Here is a 17500-nt window from a genome sequence, read left to right as displayed (position 1 = left end):
ACTTTCTGGACTTGCCCTGACTGGAAGGAAGGACCACAACCACAACAAAACAGTGACCCCAGGGGTATATCTGTAATTTTTACTAACATGGTTTATTCCAGTCTCTCCTCTGCAGATGGAGCCCAGAAAAAGTTCAGGATCCCAAGAGGAGAAGTTGCTTCTCACTGTAATTATGACCATCTGGGCCTTTGAGACCTGTGATGCTATATCTCCAGTTTTAGACTTCGATGTAGACATCAGATTGAAGCCACATGAAAAGGATCTTCTATCAGAAAAGAATAAATTCCTTGGGTGAAGCTCTCTGGGACCATGTTTTGGGACAGGTACAGGCTCTGTTCTTGATTGCACCTTTCTCTCCTTTGCAGATGAAACTGAGTAGTTCTCTGTTTAAATCAGGAAAGCCACTGGCACTTCTCAGAGTCTTTGCATTTTTCCAACGATTGCTGTTGTTTCTGTTAGAAACAGGAAGTGGATTGATTAATGCCATGAATGATGGACCTCCTGCTTCTGCTTCTGCTGCTGGTGGTGTCCCCATCAGTCTGTGGGAAGCTGAGAAGGAAATGCCCATTGAGTTTGGAGCACCAGGATGGCTACAATCCATGGAGCTTTTACAGGCCTGGAGACCATCTCATTGGTGTGGTCACAACTGAAATAAATGTGTCACCTATAATGTGGCCTTTCAACCGCCCTCCTCTACCTCCTACTTCGTAAGTCATGCAGGGTGATGGAGTTGCACTCCCTCCATGTGCAATTCTAACACTCTCCTTTTCTTCTTATTTCACTTTTGTACCTCAGCACCTGTCTAATTTCCTGAATGATTTTGATTTCCATGGCTTCCCTTTTTGCCTTACTTTGTAGAAGAGAGTAAAATCCAAATGATGGAGTTTTTAAAAACCTGAATGAAATCCAGGTGATTTTCCTTTCTCAGTTCATTCCTGAGTTCATCACTTGAATAATGAGCTTTGTTTAAGTAGTGACTGAAACAATTGTAGTTGCCTCTCTCATTTGCATAATTGATCATTCGATTTGGATCAATGTTGGCCTAAGGCTTAGTAGGTTTGTGAAGGATGATATATTTTAAAAACATTTGTTGTTGCTATTGAATATAATAACATGAATATTGTTTTTCAATAGGAAGAGTTCTGCTCTAACAAATATCCTAGAATCAATTTTTGCTATTCAAATGGTCAGCAAGAATTCACAGCTCCTGCACAATCTCACACTTGGTTACAACATCCATGACAACTATATGAGCACTTTACGCACTTCTGATGTCTTGCTGGACATTCTTTCCACTGGAGAATCCAATGTCCCCAACTACGGCTGTGGGAGGAAGGAGAACCTCCTGGCTCTGATTGATGTAGCTGTCAGGGCCATCTCCATCCAGATGTCAACGTTTGTAGGCACCTACAAAGTCCCACAGGTTTGTGTGTGTTTTTGTCTATCTAAGGTGAGTGGGATGGTGGGGATGAACAACATATCCAATATCTTCATAGAATTCAAGAGCTGTTTTTCAGAATATTAGGGAACATAACAACTATGTCTTAGCCTATTATGTTCATCTTCAAGTTCACCATTAAAGGCCTGAAGAGCCATAAGGTCCCTAGAGGATATTCTACTGAATATTCTACTATTGAAAAACTATCCAGGTTTTGAGGTCCTCCATTACCGTATTCATTTTCACATATCAATAATATCTGCCTTATCAAATCGGAATCAAGTTGGCAATAGTCCTGTCTATGTATAAAAAATATTCAGACCAAGAAGAGTATCTTTGGGATGGATAAAAGGAGTTCAGCTCCTGCCCTCATAGATAATTGTTAATTTACACAATTTCTGCTTTGTATAAATTCAGGGTATATAATTATTGGGTTAAAATTAAAGTGATGAAACAGACATGGTCCCAAAAAAGACAAAATTTCAATTAAACACTTATTGGATTGTACAACTGTCAATTTGTGTTAGCAGTTGTGGTCTCTTAGTCTCTTGTACATCTAGAGAAGAAGCTGAAAAATTGCTTCACAAAGAATTTGGGATATAGAAGCTGAGAAAGAGGTTTTAGTACTCAAAAATAGCATATAATACAGCCCTATATCTTAGATCCAGACATTTTATCTAACATCTGCAAATTTGAATCTAATTGTTGGAATTGTATGGGTGACACAAAAATTTACATTGCATTTTTATTGTTTTTTTGTTTAATATGATTTTGCGTTCCATTTTTATAGACAATCTTGTTAATATTCTGTCTTAAATATTTTAAACCATGACTAAGGAACAAACTATTCTTATATATTCATCAAAACAAAATTGGGTTTGTAAATAAGTATTATTTTGGAGTTGATCTGGACCACATTATAACACAGCATTCTTCATTACTTTTTCAGATCACTGCTCTAATTCCTTCAGAGGCTCTGAGTGATAAAAGGAGATTCCCTTTTTTTTCCACCAGATGCTCCCCAAAGAAGGATTCCAATACCCAGCAATTGTCCAGCTGCTCCTCCATTTCAGATGGACCCTGATTGGCCTCTTTGCTTCAGACACAGAAAATGGAGAAAATTTCATGAGGACTTTCCCTCCGATGCTTGTCAGGAGTGGAATTTGTGTGGTTATATCAGAACAATTCACAACAACTGGACATACAGCACCCCTCAGGAGGCCCTCTTTAAATGGAGACAAATCAACGTCTTTGTCCACTTCATAGAATTTATTTCCATTGGGGACAGAATTATTCCTTTCCATGAAGCACTTATGCATTTGCCAGGATCCATTGAAGGAAAGTCTGGATCCTCACAAGTTTTGCAGTGTATACAATAAAGAAGCACATACCTCTCAAATACATCCATAGTATTTTGAATTTTGGTTATCTGATAAAAAAAAAGGCCAAGAGATGCTGCCTTTGAACCCCATTTCTTTGTGGAAGATCCGTTTCAAGATCATTATTTTCGCTGTTCCCTTTCCAAGCACATCTTTTCTGTCAAAGGCCGCAAAGATGCACCCAGAAAGCCCCACTGGAGACCCAGGAGAAAAGGAACAGGAAACGGATCATAAATGACCGTCTTCGCTACAGTATCATGAAGATTCTGGCCCAGGCCATGAATGCCGCGTATTCCTCCAGATCGAGGAGGGGAAGGAAGGAGGGAGAAAAGAGGTTGGGGGCTCCGAGGCTGCAGCCATGGCAGGTATGGGGGTCCCGATAGGGATCCATTAATCTGAGATCCTTTGGAGAAGGAACCCAAAGGAGAAGGGGGGAACATCTCAACCTTCTTGTGCTGCAAAAGGTCAAGAGATTTGCACCATCTAATTGCTCCTGTCTGACGCTCCGGAATAACAGGGAGCAGATCTGAAGTTTCTGTCTAGCCTCTGTTAGAAGAAATCTCCTTCTGGGTTCAGTTCCAGGCAGGGAAGAAAGACGCTGGAAACATGGTGACTGCTTGGAAACATGCTTTAATGGTGGACAGGAGCACATGCCTTGGTTGAGGAAAGAAGGGCTGAGATGCTGAGAGTGCAATTGTTTGATGCCCTCTGTTGGGATTTGAATTTGAGCTTGTATTCTGATCGGTTGTCAGGCTCCCATGGGGCCATGTAGGGGCAACTCTATAGGCTGTCCTGAGTCCCAGGCTTGGTTGAGCCTGGCTGGATGGTGATGTAATGAAAGGGCTTTGGGCAATTTCTATATAGCTTTACCTAGAGTAGATCTTTGTTATGTAAAATATAGACTGGCCTAGGCCAGAGTAATGGTCCATTAGCAAAGGTGGGAGGGGCGGAGTTTCAGCCTCTCTGAGTTTCTACTTTTCTTTTTAGGGAAATATATTCTGCCTTTTTAGTATATCCTAAAATATTTCATTTTCCTAGGAGAGGGGAGGGTTTTAACTACTCCCAACACCTCTTTCAGTCCTTGGAAGAGTGTTGAATCCTCCCTTGTCCAACTGAGAGATTTTCTAAGTTGGAGAAGCTGCTCCCATAATCTCCTCCTTGTCTTCTCTCAAGACTCAGTTTCAGGTTGCAGTCAAGTACGATTTTGAGATTGTTTTCATAAAAATATATTTATTTACACATAACTCAAGATGGCAAATGTCTCCAACACAGCTTCCTCCTTCATCCAGTCCACTTTTAGTACAGTCAGAGACCAGCATTACAATTAATAATAATAATAATGGAGAAAAATAAAAATAAACAACAGTCAAGGGGCAGTTAGAGTCTGCCTAATGCTGAGTCATGTGCGAATATGTGGCAATATAAATGTCCTAAATAAATAAATACATCATTTTGCATTACAGCAGAACAGAATTTGGCCCCATTCAGAGAAACTCCTTCTTACTGATCTGATAACTGCACTTGCACGTAAAACAGTTCCGTATTTCCCGGATATTTTATTAGGAGAGTCGTCACAAAGTGAATCCCTGAGTCCTGATAGGAGATGCCGCATAGCAGGCTGTGAACTCACTGGTGGGATTCAATTTTTTTACTACTGGTTCTGTGGGCATGGCTTGAATTTGTGGGTGTGGCTTGCTGGTCATGTGACCAGATGGGCGTGGCTTTGTGGCCATGTGACTGAGTGGGCTTGGCTTTGTGGCCATGTGACTGGCTAACCAAATACAATTGGTCCTTGCTTAATGGCCGGTTGTTTAACAAGTGTTCTAATTTATGACTGATCTCCCAGAGCTACTTGTCCTGTTTTGGAGTTTTGAAAATCATAAACACAAACACACAAACACAGATGCACACAAAAATACTCACACACTCAGACACACACACACACACACACACACACACACACACACACAAACACACACAGAGCTTTCTAACCCTGGTATTCTTTGATTCTGTAAGGTTCTCCTGCTGGAGCAGGGGTTGGATTAGATGACCTCCGAGATTCGTTGCATGCCAGCCCTAGATTGCTGTGCTGCTTTAAAGAGTCTTCTGAAGCCAGGGTTTGTGTCCTTCCTTCCTCTCCTTCTTTCTCTCTCCCTCCTTCCATGTATTTATCTGTCGGCTCAGCTGGCCTGAGGGGCTCCTGCAGGCATATCGCAACAAGGAGGCGAGAAGCCCCAGGACATCTGCCCACCTACCTGGGGCATCCACCGGAAGAAGGAAGAAAACGTGCTCCGGGAGGGAGGGCAGGCAGGCGGATGTCCCAGGGCTGCTGCACATGCGCACTGCATGAGTAACGCGATAAAAACAGTGTGCATGTGCAACAGCCCTGGGACATCTACCCGACATGCGCCATAGCCACCACGTGGTAGGGAAAGCTCGGAGAGCGACTGGGACAAGCGGGCGACCCGGTTCAGGGTGTGGCCAACCAGGGGTGACCACCGGTTCGTCCGAGCTGGTGAGAACCGGTTGAATACCACCTCTGCGTGAGCTGCAGTTCAAGTGGCCCCTTGTCCTCAGGGCCCCAGGCTCAGCTCAGGCGCTCTTTCTTTGTATCAGCCCCTGAAAGGGCTCTGGGAGATTAATTCCCTTTGGACTTTTGGCAGGGTTATTCGATATAAATATCTCGTTGCTCTAAAGGCTGCTCAAATAAACATTCTTGGGAAGAGCAGCCCCATCTTGTTGGATTTCCAGATCTTTGAGACCTTGTTTGAGTTCAGAAAGTGCACTAACTCATCCCCCATTCTTAAAATTGCTGCATGTTCCCATTCTAGTTCCATCCTTTCCTGGAGAAGAATGAGTTTGTCAATATTTCAAACCAGGAACTCTACATGGACCCAAATAGAGAGGTAGCAGCAGATCTGTTCATTTCGGGCTTCTTCGTTCTTCCCAGGGATCATCCCAGGGAAGAGACTGTGGCGTATTTTGTAAGACAGACTTTATATCGACAAAGATGTTCTTTCACGGCTAAAGTTGCTCAACAAGGTAGGAGAAAGTTTGTTGTCTTCTCTCCATTTTCCAAAGCCTGAGGTCCCATTTCAAGAGGGCTGATGCTATTCCCCAAAGGTGGTTGACCTTCACTGAGAATTGAATCTGGGCAGGAGAAACCAGATTTTTTTCCCTTAGGCTGCTTGGGAGGCATCAGTATTGTTCCATTTTGTGGACCACGTACAATTAAGGGTCACCATCAAATGGGTGAGAATCCCACAAGGGCTGGGGAATGTGTCGCTAGTAGCTTCTGGTTGTTTGCTCCTTGTGCCCAGAATAGCAACGAAGGCGGCAATTCTGCTGACCGGGGCCTGAATCCAGCCTTGGACTGTATTGGATGGGATTGAATCATCATTGGACGGAGGTCCTTTTGGCCCCATTGGGGGAAAGAAGCTTCCGCTCGTGCTGCTTGGGGAAAAGTGTCCCTTGAAGGGGCAGCTCCATAATCTGGGAGGCTCTTAAGGAGGCCGGACCTGGCCAGAGCTCTCCATGCCTCCCTTTCACCCTCCCTGGGATGGAGCAATGGGCCTTCTGCTCCTAGGAAGCAGCTCCAAGGCTTTCAGTTCACCTGAAATTATCAAGATTGTTCTGATATCACACCTTAAAATTAAGGGTGTGAGAAGAGGGGAGAAATGCATGTTAATGGGGTCATGAGAAGGAACCAGCTGGTTATCACTTAATGCTGAAATCTTTTCTCAGTTCCATCCAGGGGTGGGATTCAAATTTTGTAACAATCTGTTCTGTGGGTGTGGCTTAATTTGTGGGTGTGGCTTGGGGGTCACGTGACCAGATGGGCATGGCCTGGTGGCCATGTGACTGGCAAACCAAATACAATTGGTCCTCGCTTAATGGCCAGTTGCTTAGCAATTGTTCTAATTTATGACTGATCTCCCCAGAGCTCCTTGACCTGGTTTTGGAGTTTTGACAACCATAAACAAACACACAACACACACACACAGCCTTCTGACCCTGCTATTCTTTGATTCTGTAAGGATCTCCTGCTGGAGCAGTGGGTTGGACTAGATGACCTCCGAGATCCCTTGCAGGCCAGCCCTAGATTGCTGTGCTGCTTCAAAGAGTCTTCTGAAACCAGGGTTTGTGTCCTTCCTTCCTCTCCTTTTTTCTCTCTCTGTCTCCCTCCCTCCGTCCATGTATTTATCTATCCATCCATATATCTCATTCACTTTATCCTCCCTCCATCTCTTTCTTTCTTTTTCTTTCTTTGTCCTGTCCTTCCATCTCTCCCTTTCTTTGTCTATCCATTTATCTCCTTTTGCCTCCTTTCTCTCTTTTATTTCTTTCTCTTTCCTTTCTTGTCTCTCTCTTCCTCTTCTCTCATTCCCTCTATTTCACTCTTTCCCTCTCTTTCTCTCTCTTTCCCCCTCTCTGTATCTCTCTGTATCTCTCTCTCATTCTGCCTCTTTCCCTGTCTTCCCCTCCTCCCCCCCTTTGTGTGTGTGTGTGTGTGTGTGTGTGTGTGTAAAAGAGAGGCATGGATAAGTCTGACCAGGTCGGGTCTCTTTAAGAACCTCCCGAACTATGAACTGGCCCTTTCAGGGGACACTTTTCCCCAAGCAGGACGAAGCTTCTCTCCCAATGGGACCAAAAGAACCTCCACCCAATCAGGATTCAAATTCATCTGAATTCAGGCCCTGCTCAACAGAATTCCCTTTTTTCTTTGCTAGTTTGGGCACAAGGAGCAAACAAACCTGAAGCTCTTAGTGACACATTCCCCAGCCCTTGTGGGATTCTCACCAGTTTGAAGGAGATACTAAACCATAGGTGGTTCACAAAATGGAGCAGTGTGAGAAGGTAAGGGTGACGGTGGGGGATAGCGAAGCGGCCGGGTCCCTATCTTCCCCTCTCTCTCCCCCATTCTGTGTGTGTGTGTGTATCTGTGAATGTGTGTGTGTGTGTGTCTCCCTGAAAGCCGCGGCATGGCCAAGCCAGCAAGCTCTCCTTGGCGCTCTTCGCTACTTCTTTCATTTCTTCTTTTTGAATCCAGACTGGCTAAACAACGATTGCCAGACTGCGGTGGAAGCGTCCATTCGGGGGACCCTCCTCCTCCTCCTCTTCCTCCTCCTCTCGCACCCAGAAGCTGTGGATGGATCAGGAAGGTGCAGTTGTGTGGGGAGACGCTCGCTCCTCAAGTGAGCAGCCACCCACCCCATACCAGGTTTTGCTGTGCTTTGGCATTTGCTTGAGGAGCATCTCCCCGTGCGCATGCACCCTCCCGTCCACGCCACAACCGCCGGTTATGAGAGGAGGAGGAGGAGGGAGGAGGAGGTCACCGAAGGGACGCTTCCACAGTGGTCTGGCAATTGTTCAGCCAGTCTGGATTCCAAAAAGAAATGAAAGAAGTGTGAAGAGTGCCAAGGAGAGCTTGCTGGCTTGGCCAGCTGCGCTTTCAGGAGACACACACAGCACACAGAGTGGGAGAGAGAGTCAGGAAGATAGGGACCCGGCCTCTTTGCTATCCCCACCATCACACTCACCTTCTTAGGGCAGGTGAGAGAGGTGATGGTGAGGGGCAGGGCCATCCGCTTCATCAAGGTGTGAAGAGGGGGTGACCAAGCACAGGCAAGTAGAAACCTGGGAACGGCATCTCCTAAAGGGCTTTGAGGTCGGATGACCTGGAGCGGCCGAGATCCGAGTGAGCATTGCCCCACAGGTTTACCTGATCGACCACTTCTTTGGTGTTGGCTTTACAGAGCCACGGGGTGAGGCCTGGGCTGACATGCGACAGCAGTGCCTTTAGCTGTGCTTGCTTGTAAGTGTCCAAATAATCTGGTGAAGACGGCGGAGGAGTCACTCAGGTAGACCTCCCCATCCGCAGTCCTTCTCCTGCAGAAAAGGCCATTCCCTGAGCTAAGAAGGCAAGGACCTGCGCCTCGACTCACCCAATTCCTAGGACTACCCCAAATGGTCTCAATTCGGCACGGAGAGGGTAGCTCCCCCTGGCAGTTCCCTTTTCCCTCACTGCTCTGACTTCCTGTGGCTCGCCTCCAGCCTGAACAGTAGGTTGGACCACCAGAAGGCCACGTCCCCGCTTCTCAATGGCGCTCCTGTGCCGGCCACTGCAGGACTCTCCATCTCTTTCTCCAAATTCTCCCTCAACTTCAAAATGACGACACCTGTTGCCGACATGGGTACGACCGGGTTGCCGGTCACCTTTACCCCCCCCCACTTGCCTTTTGCTGCTGCCACCTGGACCCCTAACCCCCAGAAGGTAAGGCCCAGCACCTGCAGTGAATCCCAGCTAAATTTCACTGTACCGGAGGACATGTGGAGAGGCTCATGTTCTCCTGCTGCTGGGAAAGCAAGAGAGTCTTTCCCGCCACAGCGAAAAGTTTGCTACTTCCCTCCAATAGGGAAATGGGTGGCTCTGGGCGGCAGAGAAGCAGCCGCTTGAATCCAGTTTATCTCTGCCACCTGGAGCTGTGCGAAAATGTAACTCGGGTCCCCACCAGTCTGCATCTCACCCCCGCCTGGATTCACCACAGATACTGGGCCTTACCTGCTGGGGGTGAGGGGCGGGTGGTGGCAGCAAAAGGCAAGTGGGTTGGGGGGTAAAGGTGACCGGCAGTGGCAGGTAGGTGACTGGGCCCCAGAGCTTGCAGAGCCTCACTCACCCAGGGAGATCAGGCAGGGCCACAGCGGAAGGCATGCAGCAATGGCTGGACTGGCGAGTGGGCAAAAGCAGGCTGCAGGCGATGCCACGCATGCACGATAAGGACTGACTGGGAGCGGAGGGGGGGTGGGAAGAGAGGGGCGGGGCCAGTTAGTGTGCAATTTGCTGGTTCTCTGAACTGTGCAGAATCATAACAACTGGTTCGATAGAACTGGACAGAACCAGTAGAATCTGACCCCTGGTTCCATCTCTCCAGACTTTTCTATTTAATAAAGTCCTTTTTTTTTTTTGGCAATGTGAGATGCCAAAAGCAAAAGAGAGGAACTAACGGAAGAATCTTCCAGAAGTTATATCTCTAACCATTTGGAAATAGTGAGAGATTTTGCTTACTGAAGTGAAGACCAGAGGCTAGTAACTTGTCTAATATCCATTTTTACCTCCATTTTCCACATATTTCCTTTGCAATCTTATTTCTTTTCTGCTCAGTCCTTTCCTCAATCTGAATGTGTGGAAAGTTGTCATCCTGGATTTGTCAAGAGGGCTCGAGAAGGAGAGCCAGTTTGCTGCTACGACTGCATTCCTTGTCCGGAGGGAACCTTCTCCACTCAGAAAGGTGGGTGACACCAGAGGAAAGGAAGGCCTGGTGGAACTGGATCCATCCAGAGCATTGTCATGAAAGTATGAATTAAAAAATACTTTGAAGCTGAACTGATTTCTGGTTTATTTCCAAAATGCCCCATTTCTTATCTAAACAGAAGAGCAAAAAGACTGTGAAGGAAGGGCTGGATAGAGAGAGGTGGCTGTGGCAGATTGGACAAGCTTTACTACTGCCAGAGAAAATATTTCTTCTTTTTAGCTTGGATGTGTCCTTCCTTCCACATTTACTTCTCTAGGAACACCTGAGTTCCTTGAAACACGAGGAATTGTTTTAGGTCCACCTCCTGAAAGGAGGATTGCAGTGCAGTCTACATGCGTTCCCTTTGAGGAACACTGAAAAGGTATTTCTGATATACGAGATGCACAATGTGGTGGCATGGACAGTTATGCCTGTTTCTGGCTGCACCCGTATCACCACTGCTCCAAAGGCCATTCCAAATTGTTTGGAGCAATCCCTTGATCCATCAGCCTCCTCTGAGGCAAGTATGACAAGAATTGCCACCGGGCAGATAAGTTTCTCTAGAAAGATTAATTGATTCATTATTTACCCTTACTAATGGAGGTTCCTATCAATATTCTGAACATTACAAAGGAAATATTTCAAGTCCAAACCTTCCCTCAATTTCATAACCTATCAAAAATATACCGTAGCTATATTTTTTAAAAAATATTTACACTTATTTTCTATCACTGGAGATATGAAGAAATCCGTCCTGGAAAATGCTCCTGATAATCACTTGTTCCCAAAGAACTTACAATGTATCTTGAAATGCAAAGGACAAAGAAATACGGGGTTTTTTTTTTGTTTTTGTTTTCTCAGATACAGAAAAATGCACCAAATGTCCAGATGATAAATACCCCAATAAAGAAAGAGTCCAATGTATCCCCAAAGTTATAACCTTCCTGTCTTATGAAGAACTTCTGGGCATCATCCTGGTTTCTTTTGCCCTACTCTTCTTCCTAACCACAAGCCTTGTTTTAATCATCTTCATTAAATACAGAGAAACTCCCTAGTCAAAGCCAACAACCGGGACCTTTCCTACATCCTCCTGGTCTCCCTCCTGCTTTGCTTCTTGTCTTCTTCTCTCTTCATTGGTCAACCAAGGAAAGCCACCTGCCTTCTCCGACAACGGTCTTCAGCATCATCTTCTCAGTTGCTGTTTCTTCTCTCTTGGCCAAAACCATCATGGTGGTGCTGGCCTTCCTGGCCACAAAACCAGGAAACCGAGCAAAGAGATGGTTGGGAAAGAGCTTGGCCAACTCCATCATCCTTTCTTCTTCTTCTGTCCAAGTGCTCAACTGCTCCATCTGGCTGGGAGTTTCTCCCCCCTTCCCTGACTCTGACCTCCACTCCCAGCCTGGAGAGATCATCCTGCAATGCAATGAAGGGGCTGTTGTCATGTTCTACGTCACCCTCAGCTACATGGGCTTCCTGGCTGCCATCTGCTTCACGGTGGCTTTCCTGGCAAGGAATCTGCCCGGGACCTTCAACGAAGCCAAGCTGATCACCTTCAGCATGCTGGTCTTCTGCAGTGTCTGGGTGACTTTTGTGCCCACCTACCTGAGCACCAAAGGGAAACACATGGTGGCTGTGCAGGTCTTCTCCATCCTGGCCTCCAGTGCTGGTCTGGTGGGCTGCATCTTCATCCCCAAGTGCTACATTATCCTTCTGAGGCCAGAGCTGAACACAAAGGAGCAGCTTACAGCCAGAACAAATGTAAAAACATAAGACATAACACTGTGACATTTAAAGAATTGTAAAATTTCATTTTATTTCAAAGTAGACACTAATTATTTCAACTTAGATAATGTGCAGAAATCAAAGAAATCATGTCTACATTTTTCAATGGGAAATGTTTGAATGACTGTAATCCTTGCAACTCTCTTCATCTCAATAAATCTTGCTAAAGGGAACTCTGAAAATCATTCAGAGGAATTTGTTATTCAGCCACTGCCAATGAATTTGATACCTTAGTCATACTGACAGCAGCTAAAAGTGTATCTATGAGAGAATGAATAGGAAAAGTGGTAAGATGGCTTGTGTGGGAGCCAAGCTCCAACTATGTTGTTTGACAATCTCCATGAGAGCCATTGGCCATCCCACCAAGCCAGAGGAGGCAGAGGTCTCCAGGTCTTCTTGCTTAGATGTTCTCATCCAATAAGACCTAGTTAGCGCCCCTTTCCCATAGCTGCTCCTGCCCTGTGAAAGAAGCTTCTCCATGAGATCCACCATCCTCTCTCCATCCCCTGATTAAAGCCGGTTCTTTTCCCCAATGCTTGAGCTAGTTGAGACCAGAGTCCAGAAGATGTGGAAGGAGGAGAAGCCCAATGGGAGAGTCAGGCTGCATCCTGATGAAATTGGGCTCATTGTGGCTGCACCGTGTGAATAGTTGCAAGCAGGAGTTTGGGGGCGTCTCAAACTCCACCAGAGGAAAGAGGGTCTCTCTCTCTCTCTCTCACTTTCTCTCCAAGGTGGGAAGCCCAGCAGTGCAACCCTTGAAGGCTTCACCTGGGGGTTCACCTCAGTCCTCTGGGGGTACTTCCAGCCCCGGAAGCCCCAGAAATAAATCCTACCAAGGACTTTACTCCAGGCTCCCTGAAAGCGAGCAGAAGTGGGGAAAAGAAAGGTGAATATTCTGACTAAGAGATCCTGAATGTCTCTGGAGATAAATTTCAAGGAACTATAAGGCAATAAAGGCAATCCTCCATTTATGACCACAATTTTTGTTGCTAAGTAAGTTCTGTCTCATTTTACCAACATTTTTGCCTCGGTTGTGAAGCAAATGAGTGCAGTGTTTAGTTAAATCATGCGGTCATTAAGCAAGACTTCAAGTGACCCCAATGACCCCAAGGTACTGCAAGTGTCATAAATACACGCCTGAGTTTTTGTCACGTGACCATGGGGTGCTGGAATGGTCGTTAGTGTGAAGACTGGTCATAAGTCACTTTCCTCAGTGCCGTTGTAACTTCAGTCACCAAACAGATGTTTGTAAGTGGAGGACTCCATGTTGTCCTCAGAGCCATTTTTTGACAAAGAGGCTCCTGCCCTTAAGATCCCATCAGAATGGATCCAGAAGGGACCTTGGGGGTCATCTATTCCAACCCCCTGCCCAAGCAGGAGACCCCAGACCATTCCATGCAAACGAGTGTCCAGGCCTTCCTGGAAGACCTCCAGGGACAGAGCCCCCCCACTTCTGAAGGCAGCCTCTTCCCCTTGTCCATGGGGGATCGAGGGCTTCTGGCCTGCTCCTCAGGGGACGGCTGGAGGGACAGGAGAGTCCATCCTTGAATCCCCCCCATAAAAACACGGAGAAAAGGCTGACATTCTTGGTCCTTCTCTGGGGAGAGAGCCTTGCCAGGACCCCTGGCCTCTCTCGCAGCCCCAAGGAGGAAAGGCTGCCCCTCCCCAGCCTTTCCCCCTTCCCCCTGGCTTCCTTCCAAGAGGGACCCCCGGGATCTCCTCCCAAGGCCCCCAGGACCACCGGGAATCAGATCGGAGGGGGCAAAGCCAGCCGCCATCCTGGCAACCGGCTGCCTCTCCTGGGTTGCTGCTTCCAGGAGCCTCACTCTGTTGCCAAGAGGCCCCTGGGGTTTTGCCAGAGCGAGGGGACCCTCCAGCCCCCAGCCAGGAAAGCAGCGGAATGGGGTGGGGTGGGGTGGGAGAAGAGACCCCCAGCCTCACACAGGTGCAGGGTTGGAGGTATTAACCTCCTTGAAGATGGGCAAAAAGAAAGGCCACCCATTGAGCCATTGCACCCTCCATGTCCTGGCCAAGCAGGAGATCCCACATGGCTCCAGTTGCAACCAGGGTCTTTTTATCCGGGGTGATTTGGGTGGGGACCCTGGGTGGATGAGGGGAAGGTCCAGGGAGGAAGGAAGGTTGTCTCCCATCTTCACTGCAGGACCTTCATGGACGGACAGATTGCTATCAGGTTGGTTTTCATTCCCAGGCTGCAACTTCCTGGTGACCAATTTTGGGGATTGTTTTGGTTTGATGCAGCTGCTGCCTTGGAACCGCTTCCCCTTGCTTCCCCCATTTCAGGGGGGCATTGACTCCTCCCCGAAAAAGCCCAATGCTCCCCAGAAAAGCGTAGAGGAGACCCAGCCTGACACCCGGGAGAGGGTTGGCTCTCTGGGAAGGGACCCTGAGCCCACTGAGGGTCTCCATCTGCAGGGAGCCCTTTCAGGAGGGCAGGAAACCTGGGCATGAAGTAGCCAGGATTGCTCCTTCTCAGCTGACCACATCTCAGCCTTGTTTCCTTTCAGCAAGAAAAGCATATTTGCTTCCCACAGATGAATTTCCAAATCTGGAGCTCTGAAACTTGGAGCCGAGTCCTTCTTCACGGGCTCATTCCCAGCCCTGCAGAGGAGCCTCTTCCCCCCTATGATGAAGGGAAAGGCTGGGGATTTATTTCTTCCTCCCTCTTGGCTCCCCAGGAAGTTTTCCAGCCGCCACCTTGGAAACCAGTCCAGTGAATGGAAAAATACAAGGAATAATGCAGAATTATGTCCTGTCCTGAGCCAGGAAGCCCTGAATGTGGAGAATTCCTGGCTTGCCCCAAGATTTAGGCCTTGATTGTCCCTGCATAATTTCAGGCTCTGGCCCTCCTGCCCTCATGGCCCCTTTCCCCCTTGAGAGGTTTCTCTCAAAGTGGACACATCACTCCTGCAAGACTCATTTCAGTCCATTTCCAGGTGGACAGTTTAAAATAAATCCTCATTTTAACCCCTTTTGACACAGGCATGGACACACCCAAAATCCAAGGCCTGAATGGCCCCTTCGGTCTTCTCTGGTATTAGAAATTGTTATGTATTTGCATAGTCACCTTGGATAGGTTGGTCCGGACGGCGGGAAATTTGAAGAGCCGTCATTGGCGCAAGCCGCGAGCAGCCCGCTATAAAAAAGGCTGCCCGGTTTCACCAGTGTTCAGTTCTACAGAGAATAAAGAGAATAAAAGGTCAACTGGGTCTCGAGTCTTCCTTCCCACAACATAACACTGGCGACGAAGGTGGGATACCCCAATTGTTACTCCTATTAAACCAGATGGGTCCGTACGTATCTGCAGAGAGACTACAAGGCAACCCTCAACCATGCGCTACAACAAAGTGCATACCCAGTTCGGTGGTACAGCACCTATTACATTCTTTTGGGGAGGTAGAATCTTCGTGAAATTGGACCTTGCCAAAGCCTACCAACAATTGCCAGTTGACCGAGAAACAGTGGAAGCACAAACAATTGTGACCCACAGGGGGCATTCAAATGCAACAGACTGCAATTTGGAGTTAGTGTGGGCCCCGGGGTATTCCAGAGCTTAATGGAACGCCTATTACAAGGAATAAAGGGGTGGTACCATACTTTGACGACATATTAGTATCAGCCAGGGACAAAGAACAACTGAAAGACTGCCTGACGGAGGTCTTATGAAAATTTAAAGAGGCGGGACTTAAAGTTAAAAAGAGAAGTGCCAATTAGCCACTGATAAGGTTGAATTCCTGGGATACCTCATAGACAAAGAAGGAATCCACCCCACTGAAAACAAAATCAGAGCAATAAAGGAAGCTCCCAGACCCGAAAATAAAACAGATTTACAAGCCTTTTTGGGACTTATTAATTTTTACAATGTATTTTTGCCACAAAAAGCAACGGTAGTGGAACCACTACACAGGTTGCTTGATAAGAAAGCTACATGGACCTGGGGATGACGAGAAGAAACAGCATTCCAGGGAATCAAAGACTTACTTACATCAGACTGTGTGCTAATACAATACAGCGAAACCCTGCCACTAACATTAACGTGCGATGCATCACCATTCAGCATCGGTGCCATACTCAGCCACATATTACCCAATGGAAAAGAAGCACCTATCGCATTCTATTCAAAAACTATATCAAAAACGGAGCGGAATTACAGCAATTAGATAGAGAGGCATTGGCCGCAATAACAGGAGTAAAAAGGTTCCACGAGTACATCTATGGCAGAAACTTCTCACTTGTCACAGACCACAAACCTCTTTTAGGAATCCTTGCAGGAAACAAAGCTACACCTAACATACTGTCACCGCGGATGACGAGGTGGTCCACCTCGCAGCTGACCTCCCCTCCCCCCTGGACCCCACCTGCCCCACCTGGCCTGCAGGTGCCCAGGGCTCACCTGGGAGCTCCACCTGTCCCCCACCTGTGATGCCAGAGCCGCTCTCCCAGCCAATCCCAAGGAAGGCTCCTCCCTCAGAGGTGGGCTTTTTGATAGCACCTGAGCTGCCCAGACCAGATGGGAGGGGCTCCCCTGCCTCCCTCTCCCCTGCCTCCCTCTTCCCCTGCCCTCACTGGAGAGGGGGCAGACCTACTGCAGACCCCCTGGCCCTCCAGGACCCCTCCGTCCCCCTCCTCACAGCACAGTCCCCTGCCAAACCCTCTCTGAATCCAGCCCTTTGGAGGCTGTTTGACCAGTGAGGAGGAAGCCAGGCCCAGAGAGGCCCCTCAGCCTCGGCCAGATGGGTGGGAAGGTGGTCCGGAAGCCCCCAGGGAGGCCGGCCCAGAGATCTTGGCCAGGCTGCTCAGAAGCCGTTGCCATTGCCTCTTTCCCAGGACTCCGAGAGAGCGGCTGGCCCAGAGCCTCCTAGCTGGCTTGGCTCCCCAGGCAGGACTGGAACTCAGCCCCCCGATTGAAGCCCCAGCCACCCAACTGACTCTGGTGGGATCCACATGACCCTCTGAACCCGGTCTCTTCCCCAGTGGCCGCATTCACATTTGCACCTCTGTTGAAAGGCTGTCAAAATGCCTTTCTTCTGAGGATTCGATTTTCCCGCTGGGAGAACTCCGGCACAAGGATACGGACAACTGCTTGAAAGCTGGATCTTTTTATGTTTCAGGAAGGCGAGAGATAGCAAGAATTCTGTGTTCCTGGGCTAGCTACCTTCGAATGGTAAGTCCCTGATTTTTATACCCTTTTCTCCTTTTGTGTGAGTGCTTGTGTTTGTATTTCTTAATGTTTTAAATCCTGTCTTTCTTCCCGCCGGAAGGTAAATTCCGCAGAGTGCGGAAGGCAAACTTTGTGGGGTGGTTTGATTGTTTTATCGGTTTCGTCATAATCTTTTTTAGCTTAATGGTTTCTTATATTTGTTTTGTGGCAATCTCCTGTCTGTCTCCTTTGTGATATATTTTGTGCCTTTTGTCTGTTTGTTTCGCTGATTTGGCATGTCTTGTGTTTGTAAGGGTTTTCTTTTCTTTCTTTCCCTACTTTTCTTAATTATTTGGGCTTTTGTCTAAGGGGCTTCTTTAATACCTTTTATTTGATTCCTTTTCCTATGCAAGTTTGTTTTATGGCTGGCCTGATGTTCCCTTTGGGCTTT

At 47.5% G+C, this 17500-nt stretch overlaps 1 protein-coding gene across 4 annotated transcripts in view; it reads left to right on the top strand.

Annotated features, from left to right (window-relative positions):
• The window catches only part of LOC148128511 (uncharacterized), a 190457-nt gene extending 180391 nt beyond the window's left edge, over nucleotides 1–10066 (top strand). For 3 of the 4 annotated variants that reach the window (XM_087948895.1, XM_087948896.1, XM_087948897.1), the window contains 3 exons: nucleotides 1135–1423; nucleotides 5649–5859; nucleotides 9980–10066. In XM_087948895.1, coding sequence (XP_087805021.1) covers nucleotides 1135–1423; nucleotides 5649–5859; nucleotides 9980–9996 — 517 coding nt within the window. In that variant the 3' untranslated portion in view covers nucleotides 9997–10066. The remainder of the gene's footprint in view (nucleotides 1–1134; nucleotides 1424–5648; nucleotides 5860–9979) is intronic. The other variant, XM_087948898.1, reaches the window with a different exon arrangement.
• Nucleotides 10067–17500: the final 7434 nt, after the last annotated feature.

This window comes from Notechis scutatus, unplaced genomic scaffold (genome assembly GCF_049901735.1).
Source record: "Notechis scutatus isolate UNSWTSFEM ecotype Mainland unplaced genomic scaffold, rNotScu1.2 NSCUSCF31, whole genome shotgun sequence".
Lineage (NCBI taxonomy): Eukaryota > Metazoa > Chordata > Lepidosauria > Squamata > Elapidae > Notechis > Notechis scutatus.
This window is presented reverse-complemented; position numbering and strand designations above follow the sequence as displayed.